The sequence below is a fragment of the Manis javanica genome, chromosome 6 (assembly GCF_040802235.1).
Source record: "Manis javanica isolate MJ-LG chromosome 6, MJ_LKY, whole genome shotgun sequence".
NCBI classification, from domain to species: Eukaryota; Metazoa; Chordata; class Mammalia; order Pholidota; family Manidae; genus Manis; species Manis javanica.
The window spans coordinates 125,795,729-125,821,625 of NC_133161.1; the positions used below are offsets into that span (position 1 = coordinate 125,795,729).

General features: G+C 40.3%; 1 protein-coding gene and 1 long non-coding RNA gene across 4 annotated transcripts in view; one reads left to right on the forward strand and one right to left on the reverse strand.

Moving 5' to 3' along the window:
• MAML2 (mastermind like transcriptional coactivator 2) overlaps positions 1 to 5,156 on the forward strand; it is a 346,585-nt gene extending 341,429 nt beyond the window's left edge. The window contains exon 4 of one of the 2 annotated variants that reach the window (XM_037020651.2): positions 48 to 5,156. In XM_037020651.2, coding sequence (XP_036876546.1) covers positions 48 to 1,054 — 1,007 coding nt within the window. In that variant the 3' untranslated portion in view covers positions 1,055 to 5,156. The remainder of the gene's footprint in view (positions 1 to 47) is intronic. The other variant, XM_037020650.2, reaches the window with a different exon arrangement.
• The window catches only part of LOC140849992 (uncharacterized), a 40,194-nt gene that overhangs the window by 2,602 nt on the left and 11,695 nt on the right, over positions 1 to 25,897 (reverse strand). Inside the window, exons 2-3 of one of the 2 annotated variants that reach the window (XR_012132589.1) lie at positions 18,702 to 18,781; positions 887 to 1,050 (exon numbers count right to left, since the gene is read on the reverse strand). This is a non-coding gene — a long non-coding RNA (uncharacterized lncRNA). Of the gene's footprint in view, positions 1 to 886; positions 1,051 to 2,134; positions 2,274 to 18,701; positions 18,782 to 25,897 lie in introns of those variants that run through there. The other variant, XR_012132590.1, reaches the window with a different exon arrangement.

Consider the following 25,897-nt stretch of genomic DNA (forward strand, 5'->3'; position numbering starts at 1 on the left):
AGATGCCCTGTGGTTATGAACTAATACAATAATCTTCTTTCTCTTAGGTGGCTCTCCAGCAGTGAGTTTAAACTCTAACCAGGCTTTGACAAACCCAGTTTCAACACACACCATTTTAACTCCAAATTCCAGCCTCATGTCTGCTTCCCAGGGGACAAGAATGCCATTGTTATCCACAGCAGTTCAGAATATAGGGATGTATGGAAATCTGCCGTGTAATCCGCCTGGTACATACAGCGTCACTTCAGGAATGAGTCAATTGACCCAACAAAGAAACCCAAACCAATTGATAGCAAATCAGAACCCTATGATGCCACGGCCTCCTCCTACCTTAGGGCCAAGTAATAATAATAATAATGCGGCAGCTTTCGGGGCCGGACCCGTTGGCAATTCACAACTGAGACCAAATTTAACTGCTAGTATGGCAAGCGTGCCGGCCCAGAGAGCCGCGAACGTGATGATCACCCCCAGCGCGTCAGCAGCAGACTGGGGCTCCCAAGAAGCAACAGCCAAACAGCAGGATGCCCCGAAGCCCGCAGGCGCCCGCCTGCCCACAGGGGCACCCACCGCCTTCGCCCCAAACCAGGCCCTGCAGCAGGCGGTGGGCAGCCCGCAGTTTCCCCAGAGGGCCGGGGCTCCCTCCAGTCAGTTAACACCAGCGGTGCACATGAGGCCCATGGGCCAAACGCTGAACGGCCAAACCACGGGCCCGCTCCGGGGTCTGAATCTCAGACCCAGTCCGCTGAGCACACAGGTTCTGCCTAATTTGAACCAGTCTGGAACAGGGCTGAGCCAGTCGCGGACAGGCGTAAGCCAGCCCACCCCGCTGGCCGCCGGCAGTTTCCCGTCACCCAGCCAAAGTTCCAGGGCTTTCCAAGGAGCTGACCACGGCAGTGACTTAGCCTTCGACTTCCTCCACCAACAGTCCGATAGCATGGGCCCGGCCCTCAACAGCGATGCTGATTTCATTGATTCTTTGCTGAAGACAGAGCCTGGCAATGATGACTGGATGAAAGACATCAATCTTGATGAAATCTTGGGGAACAACTCCTAAAGGAGGAAAGGGAGATGGTTCTCAAACTCCCAGCACTAAGAGGTGGTATTTCACGAGGACTCTGTAAAGGCCAAGCTGTTGACTTTTAGTGGGACTACGTCAAGACACCTTGGCTTAAAAATGGAAAGCAGAAAGTAACGGTAGGGGTGACCATTTCGGGCCAAGTGCTTGTTTTAAATCTCAAACCTGAAAGGGAAACACTGGGATCACTTTTCCCCACCTAAGCTCCAGGATGCAGTATCCAGTTTATCTGAACAGAACTGTGATGTTGATGTGTAATTAGCTGTATAAAATAGTCTTCCTAAGCTCCTTTTCTCCCTGAAAGAAAAGTAATAGGACATGTGGCTTGTCAAACCCCATTTCGCGCAGAGGTACTAGTTCCAAGAAAGAAGCAACAAATGCCTTAATTTGCTTTAACAAATCTAAGTGTGGTTTAATCTTTCCACTCTGTCATTTCATTTAGTTTTTCTAGAATTTCTAGGGTAGATTAAAATGTTATAGGTTTGTTTGGAGTAACTAGTGTCCTAAGTAACAGAAAGCCAGAGCACTTAGAGAGCACTCGGTGGGATCATTGAATTTCTTCCCCAGATTTCCCCTTTACGTTTTCAGTTTTCCCACATATTCTTCAGCAAGATGCTGTGTCTAGTGATGAAACAAGAATGCAGAACTGTCCAACTTTCTTTGGGCTTCCATAACCAGTTTCTGAATCTGTTTCCAAGTCTTAGAGACAATTACAACCTGTCCTAATCATACTGAAGTAATAGGGCACACCTGACCGCATCAGAGTTCACTGTGTAAAAAAGTGATGGGAGGCCTCCTGTCATGATGCCTGCTGGTTAGTTTCTGAGCTGAGTGCAGCTGAACTTGGTCCTCCCTGCTTGTCTTGATGAACAATAGCTGATTTGTAAGAAAAGGAAGTTTGGAAACCAAAACTGATATTAGGAGGTATCATGTTTTGGTTGGAGATAAGAAACAAAAGATCAGAACCAGGAATGGCAGGTACAGGTGGGTGCAGATCTATTTCACAGGGTTTGAAGAAAAGCATAAGCAAGAGAGAAAATACTCTGTCCTGATTTGGACAGATTATTTGGGTAAACAGTTAAATGGACTGTGATCTGTTAGTAGCAGTCTATTCATTCTTCTGTTCCTGATGTGATGAATCATTGCCACATGCTAGACGGATGCTTCATATCCAGGTTTTCTCCCTCAGGGCTGAGCACTGTGTCAAAGAAAGAATATTTGTTGAGTCATGTAACCCCAGTGCCCCAATACAGATCCGTTGCAAAATGGGGAAGATATGTGCCGATTTGGGATGGATGCAAATATCACTAGCATTTTCCTAATTACAGGTGAGAATTACACCTGAAAGCAGTTTATCTTCAGCCTTTTTACTTATACTCACATATTCAATTATCAAATGTAATTTAACTGAAGTTAATAACTAAGTCTTTAAGTACCTGTTCTAAAAAGAACGCATTTTGGAAGTTCTTTTAAGTCCTCTCCCAATTTTTAAAATGTCTAGAAGCACTCTCTTTCTTTTACATAATACCAATATACTGGCCCAGAATCTTTTCTGTGCTGGGTTGTAAATATTAATAAATTACTTGTTTTGTAAACTTTTGTAAAGAATATTTTGGTAGAAATACTTAAAAACATATTCTTTGGGTTATATTTATACATATGTGAAATAAATATACTATCAAAAGGTTATATTTTATACAAAAAGTAAATTGTTACCTTTTGTATGCTAATATACAAAGTTTTATATAATACGATGGTTTATTTTTAGCTCTACACTTAAACCATAGGTGGTCAAGTGGAACTTTTGAAAACTATCAAGAGGCTTGTTAGACAAATTTATATTCTGAAACCTCAATAGAAAAGCATTCCAGGTTTCAATCCTTTCCTTTTTTTTTTTTTTCTGCCCCCACATACTTTTTTAAACTCATAGTTCTTGTGTCCTGTTTGATTATTCTGCTGTGCACATTGTATCGGTCCTTGTTGCATGTGGTCTACTGTGTGGTTTCCCATTTTATAAAAGTGTTTCTCCATGCAAAAACAGTAAGGAAAAAGTTATGTATATATAAACACTTTTATTTTACGACTCCTCCATGTTACTGTATATATCTGCCAGCACTTCCCAGTTACACTCCTGTGAGTCAGCTTATTTTTACCCTAACATAAATAGTATGTTTTGTAGTAGCTATCAAATTTAAGAGAGAAAACAATCAGAATGTTTGGATTTTCTTCTATCGTAATGTGAATTTCATAATTAGTGTCTTATTTATTCAGCTATTCATTAAAATACAGGATTCTTTGGAAAAAAATGGTGTAGTCTATAGTTTCTGTTTGTTGGCAGCCTGTTACCAAAGATGACATAATTTCCTGAAAGCTGAGATAATGACAATTGAATAGACCTAGATAGCCAAAATTTTAGGATTTATGATTTAAAAGCAATCTCCCATTTATAGACTACTTAGTTGTTGGCATTGTTTATTGTTCTGACATATTTATACAAGAGGTAGAAGTAATTTTTCTTTTCTTTTTTTTAATTTGAAGACTAGAAAGCCATTAAAGCAAATAATTCACTCTTGGCTTTGTGTTAAGCCCAATAAAGATAAATAACTGCTCTAGGTGAATGCACTAATATTACTTGCATTACTGTAACTGTACCAATAACTGTAAAATTTTCAACCTGTAAAACGAGTATTTTGTATTGTGTGTAATTTCATGTGTTAAAAAATAGTTTTTAAAAATTCATAAGTGGTTCTCTTGTATGAAATCATACTTTCAGCTACCAGCAGTGTTGTTGCTCCATCAAAGAAAGTTCTGAGGACTATCAATAGTGATGGGCAAATTTATTCTCTGGGAAGCTTCTAATACTGGTGAAATGCAGACTTGTCTCATTTCTTTGGTTCACTTATAATACACTTAGTATGAAGATTTTATATGCATAACGCCTGCTAAATACTGGAGAAACTGCCTACTTCTCAGGCACGGTGGGCCTCTGCCTGGCCTGCTGTGTGGCATTTGTTTGGACCAGGCTAAGTGGACACAGCACCAGGAGAACAAGCCTCACTGAGCATATTTACACAGTCCTTCTTCAGAGTCAAGGAGGTTGAGAGAAATGTGGGCCTTTGTAGGAGGTGTGAGGAATCATTCTAACCAAATTTTCCTGCTGTACTGTTGAAATAAGTTGCTAGGTTTCCATTGTCTCTTTTATCTCTGCCAAAAAGATATGTGGCATCATCCTTTTTATTAGCATTATTAATGGAGCAATAATAAAACTGACATTTTATATAGCTGTTGTCCAGTGGCTCTGGAAAGTTGGATAGTAAACAAATCATATCAATAAAGATAAATCAAATACACACAAATTAAGAGAAAAAAATGTGTACTTCTAAAATTACGTCTGGATCCCAGCATGAACCTGTGGGAGCAGACCTGAGAGAAAAACACAGAAAGAGAAAGAAACCTCAGCTTCTTCCAATTCTGTGGCTGCCAAAGGCAGTTCAAACTCTTAAATGTTCTATTATTTCCATTTTATATTTCTCTGTGTTTTCTCACTCCAAAATGAGGGTTTGGGGTTGAACTAGCTCCACACTCCTTTCTAACTCTAAAACTCTGTGATTGATTTTTTTCCCCAAAGCTAAGTGGAAAATTAATCAAAAAGGACTCCATAGTATCATTTTAAAATAAAGAAATCACCGTTCACTCAACCTTTTGAAAATTTTCAGATTATCAGTCAACTTTACTGAACAAAGCATCCATCTCCTTTAAAATTAAATCATATAAAAATGAAATTTCATCATAGGCCAGAACTATATTGTAGCCAAACCGAAAGGTCGTGTGGATAATGTAGGTAGGTGCCCACTGACTAAATGCAAATCAAGTTCTGAAGCCAAAAGTTGGAATGTGATAATAAATGCTCATTGTCCTGTGAGATCATAGAATTTCATAAAATATTTGCCTACTAAGGAGGAGAAAACCAATACTTCAGTGTATTTATTCCATGGGGTGTATATATGCATATGTGTGTATATACACATATATATAAAATAGGTAATATAAGACCTATAAAATGCGTGATATATGATAAACAATACAATATATAATATATATGTAAATGAACTTTTGTGAGTTGTAAATGATAGGTTAGCATCTTCTAAATATAATTCCTAAATTCCTATAATAGACAAAAGTATAGGTAATGACTTAATATCAATTTCACTGACAACAATAACATAACTAAAACTTTGTAGCATGAGAATTAAGAACACATACCACATTAGGTTTTTAAAATCAAATGTTGTTGTCCCTGACCTGCATGAGTTAATAGTAAAAGGGGACTTTGTTTACATACATAGCATTTTAAGTTCCCTTTTAACCAAATTATTGTCATCTTTAGCTCCAGGATGTACGTGAACTTGTACTTTTTATGCTTAGGTTTCTTTCAGCAAAAGAGAGGGAGGGATAGAGAATAATATATAAAAGACTACATAAATATATAGATTTTTATAGGGTTCTTTCAGTAAAAGGGAGAGAAAGAGGTAGAGACATAAAGAAGGAAATAAAACATACCTCAAGGATAGGTTTAGAGAAAGGAATTTACTGGATTATATAACTAAAAAGTCTAGGAGGTAATTCTGGGTTTAGGCACAACTGAATCCAACAAATCAATGATGTCCTCAAGAATTGGTTCTTATTTGTCTCTGACCTTTGCTTCCCTGTCCTGGCTCCACTCTCAGGCAGGCCCTTCCCTCATAGTGGAAAGACGGTTGCTAGAAGCTTTAGTCTTACATCCTCATATCTCAAAGTCCAGCATGAGCAACAGTGAATGCTTCCCTTTCAAAGGATCTGACTTTGCATCTCACAGGCTCTCATTAGAACAAGTGTCCATCTCTGAACAATCACCTTGGCCAGTGAGGTGTGGTGTTCTGATGGTTTTTAACTTTATCCAATACAGAGGAATTTGCTAGGGTACCTCTTGGTGTTCAGTGATAATAGCACAATAGGCAATTTCAACAACCTAGTCTTGAAAAAGGCTTCAATTCCACCAAAAGTGAAGGTCTGGGTCAGCCACCAAGGCAAGCATCCAAGAGAATTTCTGACTAAAAGAAATCTACAATGGGTGATAATGGAGATGATGAATATCAGTTTTAGCCTTAGGAATATCAGCTATAGCTACAGGCACTGTACTTGTAACCCACCTACTGTTATGACTTTTATTTTTCCCTTTTTCAGGGAACCAAATCTCAGACCTTGAAGACTCAGTGATGGGATAGGGTAACCATGGTGTGGGGCTTAAGAGGATCTGAGTGGTTCATTATAGCAGATCCAGAAAGGGTTCCACCTATATTCCCTTAAGCTGTCCTGGACAGCTACTGAGCACAAATGATCGCTTCCTGCATTTCTGTTTGGGGGTGTCCTCCACATACTCAGCACACACAAGGTACAAGCCCTAGAGGCAGGGAATTATTTCCCCAGGTGAACTTCAACCAATTTGGTGGAAAATATCTAGCTTTCTCCTCCCTTAGTGAATAAATCTGATGTGTGTTTCACACTATCTTTCAGAATTCCCAGCAGAAATAAGCCCACAATGATGACCTGCTCATTAACACACCCTTCATAAGCTTTTTTTCCTTCTGGGTCTTATTCCTCACTCCTTCGTAGCTCTTCCCAGTTTCACCTCCTCAACAAACTATTATACCCAAATCTTTGTCTTAGGCTCTACTTAGGGGAAAACTAAACTAATACAAAACATGAATGTCCATTAACAGTAGAATGGGTAAATTGAGGTATTGTCTTCAAATGGAATGCTATGCTGCAGGAGAAGGGAATAAGCTAAACACTTCAACATAATATTGTTGAAGGCAAGAAGCAAGTCACAGAAAAACACCTAGAGCTCTATTCCATTTATTTAAAAATTATGTCTACTGAAATCAACATGACCTTTGCACTTAAGAAGTTTATTCAGTGAATGTGGGTAAAATTGCAACATTTCCAGAACTCTCCCCTGGCTTTAGTGCATCTCCTTATCAACAGGTGTTTCCAAGGGGTGGAGAGAAATAGTAATTACCTGGGCTTCTGAGGGCTTATCTGGACCTGAGAGGTTAGGGGGAGGCTCACTTACTTCTGCTGCAGTAGACAGAGAGATGCCGGACGACCCCCAGACCACTGTTGGTAAGCAATAAATGGGTGTTAAACTTTATTTCTTCCTTTGATTGATTTCAGTTTTAGAGGTATTTTGCCCCAGGATTTCCTCTCCCCAGAGTTACATCTGGTGGTAGTCAGCAGTACCTTTGAACCTGAAATCTGTCTAAATAGGTGCAACCTTTTTGCAGACTGCCCCTAGAGATGGTGTGGAGATGCCCAGAACCTCCCCCCCACACCCCCCACCCCGGGTAGATAGCTTGGAGGCCCCAGTGGCTGCGGTGGGAGAGGGTTCAGCTTTGCCTGGGAGCCGCCTACCTGTGGGGCTTCCAATTTGGGCGCCCCTAGGGGGTAATTGGTCTAGGGTAAATCACCTCCTAGAGGGGTGGGGCCTTCCCCAGAACTGGTGTGGAGACACTGGAAGCTGAAGAATTAGACTGCCGTGAGATAGAAGACTGCCTAGAGGCCCTGAGTGGCCGTGGAGCAGCTGACATTATAGGGTCTCTTTTTCTCGAGGTGGCGGAATATGATATTCAGAAGAGAAAGAGAACTATCAAGGAAAAGAGAGGGTTATGCAACGGTTAGCAAGAAAAGAGAGGAACTTAGGCAGGAGAGAGACACACTTTGGCATTGCTTGGAGGACCTGGGTGATAACCTATGGGATGAGAAAGAGTTATTGAGAAAATGATCGCACTCCTGGAAGATTCCTTAGCAGCAGGAAGTGGGGAGGCGGCAGAAGAAGCCTCACTGCAGGAGGCTGTAGGGAGGGGGAGGAAAAAGCAGTGCCTTTAGCCCCAGAGATGGTGGAGGAGTTGGGGGGGAAGATGACGAGGTGGGGCCATGGGCTAATCTGCTGCACAGGCCACCGCCCAAGGTACCAGCCTCTCCTGTTTTAAAGGCCCACCTGGCTGTAATTAAGAAAATAAAAATGAAACACCACGGGACTCCTCAGGGGGAGGAGTCGCCCCCTCCCCAGGTTGTGGAGCCCTCCATGCTCTGCCCTATACCCAGGATGAGCTGCTGGACATGAGGGTCCGGTATAGGCAGAAGCCATTGGAATCTCTGCCTACATGGCTTTTATGTCTCTGGGATGTGGGGTGCAAAACACTGTTATGTCAGGTACTGAGATGAGTAGACTGGCTTCCCTGACGACTCACCCTTCCCTCCGGCATCGGTTGTAAAGTGCCCATCATGCCTCAGGGGATCAGGCACTCCTGGAATGGCTGACAGCTGCCATCAGGATAGTTTGGCCTAATCAGGGTGATTTACCATATTTTCCCAGTAGTTGGAAAACATATGCAGAGCTCCAACAGGTACTGTGGGAAATGGGCATGAAAAATATCATCTATAATATGGGCCCCCAGGGCCCTGATGAGGAGTTGTTCACCATAGAAATGAGAAAGCTGGTGCTGCATACAACTCCCACATCTCTCTTTGGGTCCCTAGTGACTACTCTTGCCCACCTAGGGCAACCCATAAATGAGGCTACTCATACTTTAGCAGATCTGGAGGAAGGTGAAACAATAAGAGCACAGAAGGAAGTACGGGCTAAGAAGGAAGTACAGGCTACAACTGAAAGAAGAGGTGCAAAGGGCCTCATGAAGGTCTCAAAGACCCACATGTGAGTTGATTTGATAAAGGCCAGGGTAGTGAAAGAAAAACTTGATGTGCAGCCCAATAGGATCTTGTTAGAACTGTGGCACCAATTAAAGCCAGGGCGCAGTTCTAGCTGCTGAGGCCCAGGACATGGAAACCATAGTCAATGCCTCATGTCAGGCCTGTGTCCCTGCAAGACTTCCTGGGAACAGTACTCAGACTCCGCCTGGGCCCCACCCCCACAGGAGGATGATTGGGCATCACAGTTGTACTGGGGGCGGTGGTCAAGGACCTCACCTTGTGGGACATGGTGGGGACTGGAACCACATGTAGAATTAGTAACTCATCGGTCCCCTGTGAATGTACAACGTGTCCTAGCTCTGGTAGATACAGGGGCTGAGTGTTCTCTGATTTATGGCAACCCTGAGCATTTTCCTGGGACCCCTGCTGTGATAGATGGCTATGGGGGTAAGGCAATTAGAGTGAGGAAAGCCCAAATCCCACTAGGGATAGGGCGTTTGGCCCCAAAGGAGTATACCGTGTACATTTCTTCCATCCCTGAATATATTTTGGTGCTAGATATCCTGAAGAGCCTCTGGTTACAGACCACTGCAGGTGAGTTCAGACTGAGGGTACGTGTGGTAAGGCAGTTCTGAGGGGACATGCTAAGCACGCATCTGTAGCTCTCTGCCTGTACCTCAGTGGGTGACAAATATTAAGCAGTATAAATTGCCGAGGGGGAGGCACAAGGAAATTGGAGAAACTCTACAGGAGTTGGAGAGGGTGGGCATCATAAAGCCCACTCATAGTCCTTTTAATTCCCCAGTGTGGCCAGTGAGACAGCCAGGCTCTTGACATATGACATGGATTACAGGGAATTGAATAAAGTCACACCCCCTTTGCATGCTGCTGTCCCCTCTATAGCAGCCCTTATGGACACACTCAGTCATGAACTGGGGACATATCATTATGTAGTAGGCCTTGCTAATACTTTCTTCTCTATTGGCATAGCACAGGAAAGTCAGGAACAGTTTGCCTTCATGTGGGAAGGCCAGAAGTGGACATCCACTGTCCTTCCACAGGGGATATTTCCACAGCCCCACCATCTGTCATAACTTGTAGCCCAGGACTTGGCCACATGGAAGAAACTGCAAATGGTGCAGTTGTATCACTACATTGATGATATCATGCTCATGTCTGATTCTCTTGCAGATTTAGGAGAGGCAGTTCCTAGACTGCTGCAACATCTGCAGGAGAAAGGATGGGCTGTGAACAGCACCAAGGTTCAGGGACATGGTTTGTCTGTGAAATTCTTGGGGGTTGTCTGGTCAGGTAAAACTAAAGTTTTTCCTGAAGCAATCATAAACAAGGTCCAGGCTTTCCTTACCGCTACCACTGTGGCAGTATTACAAGAGTTTTTGGATCTTTGGGGCTACTGGGGAGTATTCGTCCCACACTTGGCACAAATTCTGAAGCCCTTATACTGGTTGGTGTGAAAGGGCACCAGGTGGGACTGGGATGAAACATGTGCAGCTGCTTTTACTGCTGCTAAGCCAGCAGTCAAGGCCATACAGGCCTTGAGTGTAATGGACTCATCAAGGCCCTGTGAGCTAGATTTTCATGTAACTGAAGATGGTTATGTATGGGGTCTTTGGCAGCAGCTTGAACAGACACTCCAACCTATTAGATTCTGGTCACAACTAGGAAAGGAGCAGAAGTCTGATACACCTTGATAAAACTTGCTGCTGTGAACCATGCCTTGCCGGCTACAGAGCCCATCACCAGGACAGCTCTGACCAAGGTAATAACCACCTATCCCATCATGGGGTGGGTGCAAGACTGGACCCAAAGGCCATGGAGTGGTGTGACACAGGTGCCTACACTGGCCAAATAGGGTGCATATTTACAGTAGTGCAGCACCCTCTCTACTGGCCCCTTAAGTGGAGAACTCCAACACTTACTGGGGCCAGTGACCTATACCAGTAGAAAGCAGGAAGAACTTGCTTTTAAGCCACTGGTAGCTGAGAGTCCTTATCAGGAGGGAAAAGCCTCTATACCTGAAGATGTTTGGTATACAGAGGGCTCCAGTCATGGGCAGCCCCCAAAGTGGAGGGCTGTGCTTTCCATCCTAAGTCTGAGGCAATATGGATGGAGGATGGAGAGGGGAAGTGCAGCCAGTGGGCTGAGTTGCAGGCAATATGGCTTGTGATCACCCAGGAGCCTTCCTCCATAGTTGTCTGCACTGACAGCTGGGCTGCACTGATACCATAGCTACCGATATGGTACCATGCTAACTGGATGGTTGGTGTCCAGCTCCTTTGGGGGCAAGAGCTGTGGCAAGACCTATGGGCCTCTAGTCAGACTAAGACTGTTACTGTGTATCATGTGACTGATCTTTGGCATCCCCAGGGAATGATGAAGCAGACACACTGGCCCAGGTGCATTGGCTAGAAGGAAATCCTGCCTCTGATGTGGCCCAATGGCTACATCAGTGTTTGTTGCATGTGGGGCAAAAGACAATGTGGGCTTGTATCCCATCAGTGGGGCTTGCCTTTGACCTTTGAAGAAGTCAGCCAAGCCCAGAAGGAGTGCCTTGTGAGCTCTAAGAGGGATTTACACCAAGTCCAACAGCAACATGGGACAATAGTAAGGGGGCTGATACCCCTTGTCAGGTGGCAAATAAGACTATATTGAGCCTCTGTCCATATCAGAAGGATATTGGTATGCCATGACTTGTGTGGACATGGCTACTGGACTGTTTGCTTATCTGCAGCCTATGGCTGGCCGCAGGTGATTGAGAGTGATCAAGGCATCCACTTTACTGGACATACTGGAAGGATGGGCGCAGCAATTAGGAATAAAGTGGAAATTTCATGTACCATATAACCCTACTGGGGCAGGAATGATAGAGAGGTACAACAGTTTGTTGAAATCTGGACTGAAGTTGGACATCAATAGTCTACAGGGGTGGTCATTTCACTTATGGGAAGTGCTTCAGCATTTGAATGAGAAGCCCCAAAAAGGAGCCTTGAGCCCTGTGGACATGCTAACGCACCTTGCTGCCTCTATTACACCACTGTATTGCAAACCAAAGAAGAGTTATTGAAGCCAGGATATGGCCAATAGAGCAACATCCTGCTGCCAGCCCCTACTGCATTAAGCCCTGGAGACACTGTTGAGTGGATGTGGCCCTGGACATTCCAACACATGGACCAGCAATGGCTGGCCCTTCTGGCACCTTGGGGGAAAGGCCTAGAAGCTGGCGTCATGTGTATTCCTGGAGTAATAGCAAAGTGGCCCCCAAAGATCACAGTAGTAAACCCAAAACGTCCAGGAGGTAAGAGCATCTTACAGGGAAGTTTTGTCTGACCTTTATGGCCAGTGCATGTACCTCCCTATATATGGACCCATCTGTAACTCCCACAGGGAGGGGGGTGAAAGTCTGGTGTACTAGACCAGGACAAGATCCCTCCCTGCCGCTGTCCTATCACAGGACCACACTCTTGCATGCATCCTACCTGATGGACAAGATTTGCCTATGCTAGTGTCATTAAACATGTATCTTATCACCCTTAAGGTTTTTTTCTTCTGCAGTCCTTGCAGCCTGGATGTGTCCCCTGGCTTCAGCTGCTGTGTGATGATTGCTCTGAACCCTCTAGCTCTTTAGCTACTGCCTGCCTGTGGAATGGGCGAGCTACAGACTTAATCTGCATAGGACTTTGAACCTAGCTGAATCCTCCGGCTTGAGGATTATCATGATTTTATTGGTGTAGCTATTGTAAATCATTAGTCTGGTCACAATGGTCCAGTTTTCTCCCCCAGGGACTATTGCAGAAGAGGGGGAACAAGTAGATTGTAAGGTGAGATTTCTGGAGGGGGGCCTGTGGTTAAAATTGTAATATTTCCAATATCTCTTGCCTGGCTTTAGTGCATCGCCATATCAACAGGTGTTTCCAGGGGATGGAGAGAAGTAGTCCATGTCCATATCCATAGGTAATTACCTGGGCGAGCAAGGGCTTATCTGGACCTGAGAGATTGTGGGGAGGATTCACTTGTTTCTGCTGCAGCAGGAGAGAGGGAGACGCGGGATGACTGCTTGTAAGCAATAAATGGGCTTTAAAGTTTTTTTCTCCCTTTGACGGACTTTGGTTTCAAAGGTATTTTACTCCAGGATTTCCCCTCCCCAGAGTTACAGTGTCTTACTGAGGACCATGGTCGGAGAACACTCCTTCAGCATGTTCCGATAAACTTCTCCAAAGCCCATTTGTTTGCTGACATCCTAACTACTTTTCAGCAGGGGGTGGGTGCAGGAAGTGGTTATATCAGTTGGTATGCCAGGGCAGTGTTGTAAAAGAACAGACAATGGATATTCTGATGCCATGTATGCATGAGAGGAAGCAAGGATTCGGATTGCTAGTTGTTCTCCTAAAGGATTCTACTAGAGACACCAGAACTAGACTGGTTTAGCTTCTTTTGAGCATTCCAAGTTGGTCTTCTCTGGTCGTGCATGAGGGGTGAGGGGCTGTGAGTCTTGTGACACAGGCCAAGAATGGCTGTAAGGCATCTTCCAGCACCAGAGGAGCCGACCTGGCTGACCTGGGTGTCTGCAACTTGCTTAGCCCTTTGCCTGTGGTGTTGCCAGGCAGCTGCATCTGGGAAGGCTCTGATTGGGAAAGAATTCTCAGTCAGGTCGGACCATTGCCAGCAAGCAAGAAATTCATTAAAGCAAGAGTAGAAGTGAATGTCAGCAGCCACGCAGGCAGTAGAGAGCGAGGAAGAACAGAGGGAGAAAAGGGAAGTTCATTGAACTCCTGGTCACAGAGGACAAAGCCCCTACTGACTCCTGAAGTCCACCTGGCATCTAGTGTCCGCTTGAATCTGCACAGTGTGGGAACTAGGCCCCTACCACTCCAGGATCTTGGGGAGCTGCGGAGCACTGATGGGTGCAATTATGTTCTGAGAACTTCCTAAAGCAAAGAAGGGAGGTTTTGGGGCAGGCTTCTAAAGGGCACAATTTTACAGCTGCAGTCCTGTCAGGGTCACCCACGGGACAGGAACTTTTAAGCCCAAATCAGAGATCTCAATAACCCTACCCTACTTGTCTGAAGTACAGCAGAAAGAGAGAAGACTTGTGCTTAAGTCTAGAAAATTGGATGAAATAGTGAAGTAAAAAAGATGCTTACCACTGGGAAAGGCGTCTCCTATTAACCTCCTGGCAGGCTTGGAAGAGCACAGAGACAAAATGCAATAAGCTGAGCAGTAAGAAGGCTTTATAGAAGGCAGAGTACATGCTCTAAGAAAGGGAGTGCAGGAAGCCTCAGAGCAGAGGCTTACTTAAAGGTTTAGGATTCCCGTCTTTTAAGTATTTCAAGAATGGAGTAAAGGGCCAGGGCGTGTAGGCTTGACTTGCGGTCTTACGATGTCTATCTCTGGTGAGAGACATTATGTCACCATCCAGAGTCAGACCTCTAGATATTCTGTGAGATAAACTTACCACAAGGGATTTATTGATCCTGTTCTTCTCCAAGATAATGGTTCCCACAAGCAGTGGAGACAAATCCCTTAGGAAGGCTTGTCCTGCCTTAGGACAGGGCAGTTGTTGGCTGATTACCATAAAGTATGTTAGGAATCTCACCTACTAACTCCATGGGTTTTAAAGTGGAATCTTAACCTTTAGATGGAATCCCTCCTGTTCTTACTATACTATTTATATTTCAGCATTTTTCATCATAGGCAGGAAAAATTAATCATGACATTTGTCCCAGGTCCCTGCTCTGTCTCAGTGGGACTACCATGGGAAACCACAAAATTTTCATTTTCTTTCACAATCTTAAAAGGCGTGGCTAAAAATATTACTTAAAGATACATACAGGACAAAACTAAAGAAAAGCAGGAGAATTAGTATCATAAAAGTCAGCCTAATAGTTGTCTCTCAGGTATGGAACAGATAGGGCTTTAAGGTACTGGAAACGTTCTATTTCTTAACCTGGTTATGTGTACACCAGCATTTGTTACATTATTATCCCTTACATTATACATATGTATTTTATTTGTGCTTTGTGTACTTGATATATATCATATAAACAATTTTTAAATGCTGTCAAATTAGGTATGTGAAAGACAGATGGGGTTTTCAATCAACCAACCAATTGATCATTAAGTACAAGGATTGTGCACTCAGATTGCTTTGCAAGTGTTTTTTCCTTCCATTTTAATGAAACCAGAACTTGAAATCATAGAGGATGCATTATGTATGTGACTCATGTAAGAAACACTTCAGAGACCTCCCATTAGCAGAACCATACCAAAAAGAAAGGTCTTGGGCTGGACATCAAAAGATTTATGAATGGAGGCACTTTATAATCTATGAATTAAAATGTCTAAATTCTATGTTTTAAGTTAAAACATTTAGTTCCTGTATATTTATGGGTATATAGTGTCTATATACATTTATATAATTCTGTTTAATTCAATTTCATTCTATTTCTTAAATTAACTAACCAAACTATCAGTTCTATTCACATCCTATAAGAGGATATCTAGTCTATTAAACATTAAAGAAATGTGCTCAAAATTTTATTTTGTGTAAGCCTTTGGGAGCTAATGGGTGGTGAGGATAGAATAGCACATAGGTTATGCATGTTTGGAAAAAAATTTAGATTCGTAATATTACTCCTGAGAAAGTATAAAACTTAAATATTAAGAAAGATTATCTCCACTATGAATATGAGGTAAATAATCTTCAAAGTAGTTTTCACTCATTACTTATTCTAACTTGAAAGCAACATGCCACTTTCAAAGCACTGAGGAAAAAGTTAAATATGTATAGAGAGATAAATATGTAAACCTCATTTATATATGTGTGTCTCCATTTTTATAATTCTGCCTTTCAACACTGGAAAAATAGAAGATTATTCTATGTCTGGTCTTTTGGCTAAAGTTAGCAGGAGATTTCTGTTAATCTTTGGAATGATCAGAAGGCTTGAAGGATGTCTTAATCCTGCTCTGAGTGTGGCAAAGTAGGTGTCTTTGTTCATTTTACAAAACCAAGGAAGTGTGGTGTTGTGAGGATTCGATTTTGACAGTTCAATCCAGAGGACCACTTTATTATGGAAAAAAGTTCTGCATCCCTTATCTAATCCAGAAAGTATATTCACAGAGAAGGCAATATAGCCACACTGTCATACAGTTGCAAATATTAAAACTAAAGGTTGTAAGAAGAGACACAGCTGTTGAAGGGCACTGACTGACTGAATTCATTTCAGTGTTACATATCTATGAGGTTGTGGATTATTCAAGATTTTTTCCAAAACTCATTTCAAAAGCTCTCATTTTAGCATTTCAAAAGTAGTGGAGAATGTTTGGAAAAAAAAATGTTTTACTTCTTTTAAATACAATAATAGTTTGAAAACTAACTATGAAAGGCATATAAAATAATGTGTACCGGGGAGTTCTGAATGCCAATTGTGTGCACAGATGTCTCCGATGGAGCATTAAATATTAGCGTTGTTTCATAGTTTTTCTTTCTGAATAAGTTAGTTGCACTTGTACAATGACATGAGCTCTCTTTATGAATAGAGAAAAACTGATAATCTCAAAAAAATGGGTAAAAATCTGGATCTCCAAATTTAACTGACCATGGATGTGAGTTATTGAACAAAACATTGCATAAGTGTGTTTATTTGCTTTTATTTTAAAAATTAAAAACATGTTGAGGTATATTTCACCTCAGAGAAGTATGTTCAAACTGTTTTAAGGTTTAAAGTTAAAACATTTGGTGCTCTATTCAGAAAATCAGACTTTAAAAAGAAAGTTCATTTAATGCTATCCTTTTTCCAAAGAGGATGCTTCTATTCCCATTGCTATATAGTCAGAGACTATGAATATTTCCTATTAGTCCTTTAGTAACATTAGATTTGAAAACTGTAGATACTTGATAGAGGGCTAAATTTCCCACCTCTCTGTAAAGTTCTTTTTGTTGAAACTGTGGTTCCCGAAGTTTATTTCCTGACCTACTAGTTTAGGCTTTGTAATACACAGTCAGACAAAGGGTTCCATTGTCAACTTAGGTTGGAAAGTGCTAGAATGCATTCTTAGGGATACCTAAGAGACACTGATGTTCTGAAATTTTTCTCTAGCGTACAAAACTGCTGAACTTATTTTGTAAACTGGAATTTCCTAAATGTATTTGACCTTTTTCACATAGCCCCAATTGATGTCATATGGTATGGTTAGGTAAATGCTGTCTTATGGAATTTAACCTAAGAATGTATTCTGGCTTGCTTTAAAAAAATATTCATTTCTACAAAATGGAATCATTGATATATTTATATTTGCAATGAAAATATTCTTGGTACATCCTAGTTAATAACCTTTTACTGATTCTGCTTCAAGATCAGCACCCGTTTTCCAGAAATTGTTTGTTTGATTGTTTGTTATTTGACTGTTGTTTGCTTTATCTGAATGCAGGGGCTCAGGGCCTGAAGAAGTGGAAGGAACACTGCCTTACTCACTGCGGGATACTTTTCAGGTAATAATGATAATCAAGAAACTACTGTTTTCAAATGAGAGAGCCAGAGTGAGGGAAGCCTCCTGACTTTTTGCTGCTTTGGGGAGAGAAGTTGGAGGAGCACGCACTGACAGTTTAAGAGGCTGTCTTTAAAGCTTAAGGCTCAAAAGAGGGTGAGGGAACATTGGCCTGTGTCTGAGGGTATCAGCCTCAGGTACCTTCAGAAAAACTTGTGAGGACAAAAATAATATTTTCTAGACATTATTTATCTGCTTTTGTTTGAAACCTCTGATTACCTTTTAAATTGTCAGTGCTGATTTATTATCCCCTTTTTAACTTACGTGGTTTTTATTTCTTTACCAACTCTACCTAAAATCATACATTGGTAATGTGTTCATACCATTTCAGCCTGTTTTACATTCAAACTATTTCATTTTTTAGTCCTCTGATTGTAATTATTTGACTGTATATATCACAATTCTTAAGCCTCCTTTGTTCTATCCATTTTATTTCCTGTATCCCATTTTATTATCTAGTTGTGTTCTTAGTCTCTTCTTTTACATTTTTCTTTTATATTGTTTAAAAAATATTTTAAAAATTATTTTAGCTTGCATCATCTTTTTATTGAGGGCATTATATTTTATTTCTTATTTCCTATTCCTAATGAACTGGTTTCAGTGAAGAATAAATTTATTAAGTCCAAATTGTATTCCAAGGGTTTAATTAAAAAGATCTGGTCTTATATAAGTCTTCCTGAAAGCCACACTTCACAATTAACCTCCTTCCAAGTTGTCTGCTCTCCTCTCTTTGCCCCCAACCCCACCTCAATTTTCCTGTGAGCTTCCATTATATAAAACTTGCTGGCCTAGGAACACATATTTGAATTCTCTGTATTTTGAAATTGCAGCCCTGCAATGTTGAGGGGAAAGGGCATTTTTGGCTGGTGTTCCTTCTCTGCCATGAAATTACTTCTAAGTATGTCACTGTTTTTTTGAGATTTTTCTATTACTTTGCTTCTTAATTAAAAACAAGTCAGTATTTAATTTGCTTTAGGTCCTTCAAAGCATGTGAATAACATTTAATAACATAGCATTTTGATGGTGGGCTCTAAGCTTTGAAATTTAGACACAGAGACCTAAAGATCTCTATTATGTAGAGATACAAAGGTCTCTGGGTAACACAAAGAATGTTTGTTTCTAATCTTTGTTGTACTGCACAGATGTTATATATTGAACTAAGGGTATTATAAATCATGAATAATGTAAAAACATTACAAAGAAATGAACATGCATTTTAGAACTAAACCTAGTGATGGACAGATTGTCTGGAAGGGGAAAGAATGCATACATTTCGCCAAGAGAACATATTCTTCAGGAGACCATCACTTACCCAAAATATCGTCAGCAGTGAATATTATTTTCCCATGTGATCAGATGGTGTACGCAGATCAAAAATTTTCTTGGAGGCACCTGCAAAACATATTTATTCATTCATTCATTCATTCATTCAAATATATATTTCCTGAAAGCCCAGTTTGTACCAAGCACTCTTCTAGATGCTTGAAGTGGGCAAAAACAGCAACTATTTTTAGCTAGAGGTGACAGATAATAACAGACAGAATAAATAAGTAAAGTATATGGCAAGCAGAAGGTGATAAGTGGTATGGAAAAAACTTGGAAGAAGATAAGGGAGATTTGAATGGAGGGGAGTGTGTGAAATTTTAAATAGGATAGTCAGTGTGCCTCAAGGAGACATTTGAGCAAAGATGTGAAGGAGGCATGAGAACATTAATATTAGAATAGAAAAGTTGGTAGAGAGACATGTCAAAATAATCTGGCTACGACAAGAGAGAAGGAAGAAAAAAGAAACTTCAAATTATTTTGACTCAGTTTTTATCTTCTATTCTCAATGTTTCAAAGTGATTTCAGCCCAAAACACAAACTTTATTTTAGGTCAAGGAGAGGTGGTTGTCTCATACACCTACTCTAGTTGTCATGAGTTGGAGCAGAAATGGAGGAGATGTCCTTGAAAGTATAAGGAACTCACATCACATAAATGTGATATACATGAGATACCCAACATTAGACACTGAAAACAGGTGCCAAAGCTTGGCAGTTCAAAAGACATTTTCTAAGAGATTCAATAACAATACATCAAGATGTAATCTCTTCCAGGACAAATTCATCCTTCCTAAGATGCTAGAGATCTTTTATCTGCTTCCCAATGCCTCAAGTAATATATCAAGCAGTCATGAAAATGCCATGAATGTGAAAGTAATTTTAATGAATCAAAGAAGGAAGGCAACATGTCCACAGATATGCAGTTCAGGAACTGTGCACAAACTGAGACAATTTAACTTGCTCAATATAAAAGACAGTTGCTATAGTAAATCACAATCATAGAGATCATATTATATGAAAATATCAGATTAATATATTCAAATACAGATTTTTATAAGTGTATTTTTTATTGAAGTATAATTGACATGCAATTATATTGATTTCAAGTATACAAGACAGTGATTCAACAGTTACACACATTACTAAATCCTCATCCCAGCTAGTGTAGTTACTGTTAACAATGGAAGATGTTACAGAACCATTGACTGTATTCTTCATACTGTCCTACTATCCCTGTGACCAACTTATATTAAGATTGAGATTTTGTGCCTCCTTATCCCCACCCACCCGCCCCAAACCCTCCCCCATGGTAACTACAAGTCACTTTTCAGTGTCTATGAATCTACTGCTGTTCTGCTCATTCTGTTTTCCTTTGTTTTTATATTCCACAAATAAGTGAAATCCTATGGTATTTGTCTTCTCTTCCTGGCTTATTTCACTTAGCATAGTATCCTCTAGCTCCAGCTATGTCAAACACAGAGATTTGTTTTTAAATGTATTTCAGATAGTTCATCTGTCGATATTGTTTTACATACTTTCTTGTCTAGCTGTGATCCATATGACTATACATAGTATATAATTGTAAAAAAGGGGTATTTATGTATTTTCACTTAATACCATAAACGTTTATCCTTGTTGCTATAGGTTTTCCCGAATTTTTATTTGAATGACTATAATCTTTTATTTAGTAGTACCTTATGTCTCCCCTGTTCTTGGCCATTTCTATTGTTTGTTCTAAAGATAATACTATAATTGACATTTTTTCTGCTTTTCTCTCTCTTTTGTTCATTTTATTGGGTGTCAGCAAGCTTCTTTTCCCAGCAAACCCCAGTACTTACTCAATGAACTTATACAAATATGGCAAAAAACTAGGCTAAAAATGGACTGAACAATATGAACTTTTTTCAACAAAGCTGATCTGGTCACCTCCATTGCTGAATGTCTTACCTGTCATTAGCAAAAACCAAATGCTATGATTTCAATATGTACCATACTTGGGAGGGAGTATCTGGTCACCTAGTAGTGACCAGTGATTATATTAATCACTGCCATTAAATGGGTAATGATTTGTCCTCAGAGGAACAGATACTCTGCTTAACCTAACCTGGATGCAGACTCTTTTCTCTACATTCCATGCTTTTGCCCAGAACCAACTTCCTTGGAATTAATAAACACCTTATTCATTGTCATGGTATCCCACACAATATTGCATTTGAACAAGGAACTCATCTTATAGCTAATGTGAGGCAATGGGAAGTATCTATTGGATTCGTGGGTTTTACCACACACCCCATCACCCAGAGGAAGCTGGTATCATTATTATAGAATATGGAGTGTTGAATATAGAATAGTACCTTGAAGACTCATTTATGACACTAGCTAGGGGACTATGTCTTATAAGGTTAACATTTTTCCCTATGGAATACAACACATGATCTGAGACAGCTTTCAATACATGGTGCTCTTTCCCTCTCAGATGTACCCAGATCTGTACCTCACTTCAGGCAGAGAAGTGAGAGCAACCCACTCACTGTTTAACCTGATGACCTATTTGCCAAGCGTGTGCTCACATTTCCCATTGCGTTTTGCTGACCTAGAAGTATTAATGCCCAAAGATGGACAATTTCACTAGGAGACATCACAGTGGTCTCACCAAAGTGGAAGTTAAGACTTCCATCAGACCACTTTGAGACCCAGGTGTTACTGAATTTACAGGTAAGAAGGGTAGTCACTGAATCAGTAAGTGATTAATCCTGATTATCAGAGGGAAATGGTAGTTGGTGACACTCTATGAAGGCAAGAAAGAAGATATTTAGAACTTCGGAGACCTTCTGGAAGTGAATTAGATTTGAATCATCTAAATAGGCAAAAAAAAAAAAAGTTCCAAAAGCTGAGGTATTGAGTGAGTACAAATGGAATATGGAAGGAGTGTTGGAAGAAAGAATTATAAATACCAATCAAAAGCTTCATAATAAATTATGGAAATTAGGATTATAATAGCTACCCATATTTTCTTTGTTGCTCTACTATGACTACATTTTCTTTAACTATTCATCTCCATTTTCCCTACTACTTTACATCAAGTAATATTTTATTTTTATTTATTTTATTTTATTTTCATTTTATTATTCCATCCTTGGATTACAGGATAGGCTAGGGGTGTGATTTAAGTAGAAAAGGAATAAATATCACTCAGAAATAGATACAGAGACTGAAGAGACATTGAGTTTCTTGGGAAGTGTGCTTTTATCTGTATAAAGGCTAATTTCATTATGGCTGCAAGCATGCTGCTATTGCTATTAATATTTGGAAGTTTGAATCTCAATAGAATGTTATTTATGAAAGTAGAATAGTTTATAGGATGAATTGTGGGTATGGGGGACTGGCACTCAGAATGTATAGTAGCCTCTTTCTAGTGTACCTTCCCAAACTGCAGAGGCTGCAAAGTCACAAAATACATTTATCCAGACTTCCTTGTATAGAGGATTCTGGATTCAAGTTTAGTTCTGTCAATTAGATGCACTTACAAAACAGTTGAAAAATGAAAGTGAAGCAAAGTCCACTTATTTGCTCTTTTTGCTCATTGCTAGCCTTGAAAGTATCTGCTTCTTGGTTGTAGCTTGTACAGAGTAATCGGTTCCATAGGAGCACCCCAATTTCCCCACTTTCCTCATTTTAGTACATACTGTTAATGCTTGTTCCTTTGGAAAGCCTGTTTAGCTACGTCATTCTGAGAAACATTCCTGAAGGTTCTACTTAGAGCCTACTCCTTCATCCCTTTCATGATTGTTAAAGGTCTCTAATGCTGTTTTAAATATTTTTCTGCTTAAAATAGTACACAGAGCACAAGACACCAGGGAAGAAAGCACCGAACTTCCCAGGTGTTAAACTATTCTAATAGAAATCTTGGGATGAGGCTTCTGTATATGGAACTGGCCATACACATAAACATGAAGCCTAAGTTTTGAGGGAATTACATAGGCAAAGAAGCGTCCAGTCTGTTCTACAAGAGCCTGTGATTATTTGACTGCTGAAACACACCTGCCTCCGGAAGATGGCTGCAAAAGTCGTGAAACACTCCCACCTGCATCCCAAACGAATCCTGCCTAGTCTGTCACAGAGCATAGTGGGCAAGGAACACTTCCCAGAAGGCAAAGCTCGGGGCCACGGAGGGTAATAACAAAGATGCTCCTCCACGAAGAGAGAAACAGAGGCTGTCAAAGGAACGAAACGGGAAATTTACTTCATTGCTAAAACACAGATTCTTTACAGTTCCTGCCCAACAGGGTTTCATGATTTCTATAGATCTTTGACAATTTCCCATTCTTTCCTTTTTTGCATATGAGTTTTCATTATAGGTATCTTTTTCTTGATCCACTGTCATATAATGGATATGTATAGGTGTGAGTGCAGAGGTCCACATAAACCTTCTCATAGGATGCCAGACCACAGGAAACCATATCTGGAAGTGATTAAGAGCACTATGTTTTATCCAAAAATACTGGACCTTAAACTGTTTGGAGTTACTAATGAGATTTATAGATTTTGCCCTTTGGAAGGAATGAACGTGTTCTGTATGTTGTTAAAAGAGGGTACACAGGTTTCTGCATTGCCAAAAGGGTGGATTGTATCAGAGACTATTAGTTGTCTCCAATATCCATTTCCTGCTTCTTACACAATGATTTTTTGTTTTAGTTGGACAAATGGGTGCTGAGGTAGACAGAATTCTAAGATCACCTACAAGATTCTTAAAACTGCTGTACATACCCTGTATAATCCTCTCCCCTGAATGTGGCAGGATTTGTGAAAGTGATGGAATTTCACTCCCATGGTTAAACTGCATTACATGGCAAAGTTGCAGGGATTTTATAATAATCTGCATTGGCTTGGAAACAGATTCTTCCCATCAAGCCTCCAGATGAGAACACAACCTGGCCAACACCTTGATTTTAGCCTGATAAGATACTGAGCAGAAGATCCAGCACAATCTTGCCAAGACTCTTGATCCACAGAAACTATGAGTTAATAAATATGTATCATGTTAGGCTGCTAAATTTGTGATACTGTGTTACACAGCAATAGAAAGCAAATATAGGCACACATCTAAACATTGTATTTCTAAGTTTCTCTTGCAATAGGTGTAGCCTGTGACTAAGTTCAGCCAATCAGATAAAAGCTGAATTCAATTGCGCAACTTCTGCATCATTACAATAAAGGTAAGTGATGGCCATGCTTTCAATTCCTTGGTAGGTAGACCCAAAGTGGAATTGCTGGATCATATGGTAGTTCTATTTTTATTTATTTATTTATTGTGGTAAAAAAATACTTAATGTAAAATTTGCTATCTTAACCACTTTTAAGTGCACAATACAGTAGTGTTAATTATAGGCACCTTGTTGTGGAACAGATCTCTAGAAATTTTTTATCTTGCAACACTGAAAGTCTATACCTATACAATATCTCCCCCTTTCCCCTTCCCTGCCAGTCCCTGGCAACCCCACTCTACTTTCTGTTTCTAAGAGTTTGTACGCTTTAGTTATGTCATGTAAGTAGAATCATACAGTATTTGTCTTTTTGTAACTGGCTTATTTAATTTAGTATAATGTTCTCAAGGTTCATCCATGTTGTAAAATGTGACAGATTTTTCTTCCTGTTTAAGGCTAACTAATAGTCCATTGAGTATATAGACCACTTGTTGTTTACCCACTCGCCTGTTGATGGACATCTGGGTTTCTTCCACCTCTTGGCTATTCTGAATAGTGCTGCTATGAATATAAGTGTGCAAATATATCTTTGAAACTCTGCTTTAAAGTTGTTTGCATATATATACCCAAAAGTATCATATGGCAGTTGTTTTTAATTTATGAGGGACCTCCAATACTGGTTTCCATAGGGCTGCAACCTTTTTACATTCCCACCTATAACACACAGGGTTCCAATTTCTCCTTATCCTTTGCCAATACTTGTTTTTTTGGGGGAGTTTTTGATAGTAGCCATACTAATAGGTATAAAGCAGTACCTCATTACTGTTTTGATTTGCATTTCTCTGATGATTAGTGATGCTGAGCATCTTTTCAAATGCTGTTGGCCATTTGTATATCATCTTTGGAGAACTGTCTGTTCACATCCTTTGCCCATTTCCTAATAGGGTTGATTTTGTTATTGTTTGTGTTCTTTATGTATTCTGGATACATGTTCCTTACCAGATATATGATTTAGAAATATTTTCTCCCATTCCATAGGTTATCTTTTCACTCTATTAATTAAACCCTTTGAAACAGCACATTTTTAGGTTTGATGTTGTCCCATGGTCTGTTTTTTGCTTTTGTTGCTTGTGCTTTTGGTATCATATCCAGGAAATCACTGTCATTCCTTGATGCTAGCCAGACACTTATTTTCTGCCTTGCAGAAGTACCTAGAAGACAATGATTTGCTCATGGCAATGTGAAGGAAAAAAAATCTAAGAGGTTTTCCTTCACTTTTCATATGGACTGGCTCACTGGTAGCCAGTTACTTTCTCTTTCTTAAATGACTCCTCACAGTTTTGTTATTTTCTCAGGTCCACCAAATCTCCCTCCTGCTCCTGTGTGATTGCAATGGTTAAATTGGGGAAGGAAAATAGAGCCCACATTACTTCAACATTTTGTCAAGAACTGGAAGTCGTGAGCCTCTCAGTTACTTTCTCTGTGGTGGAAATGATGGGGCCTGCCTGATAGGATCTAATCATAGAGGAGGGGAGGATCAATATGCAATATGCTCTCTGCAAGCAGTATTAAATACAGAGTAAGAATGCTTACAGAGACTTCTTATAAGAATTTTGCAGGATTATTATATTGTTTGAATAAATTTGTGAAATCCAGCTTTCTTGGAAAAATGTGCAGATTGCAGTGATTGATTTAGGTATATTAGCATAATTTGCCAATCCTATTTGACTCCCAGAAGGCTGGGGGAGGGTCATTAATTATATAGTGAGTTTTATGGGGACTTCCAAACTAAAGAGAAATTTGACAAAGAAGTTTATAGAAGTATACCATAGCAAAGGCAACTTTGTTGCCAATGCTCAGTGAACATTTATCTCAAAGGCTTGTTGTAAGAATTGCATGAATAATTCCCTCAAATCATATCATAGTGATTAAGAATGTGGGTATCAGAGTTAAGCAGACCTAAACTCTAGTTCCTATTCTG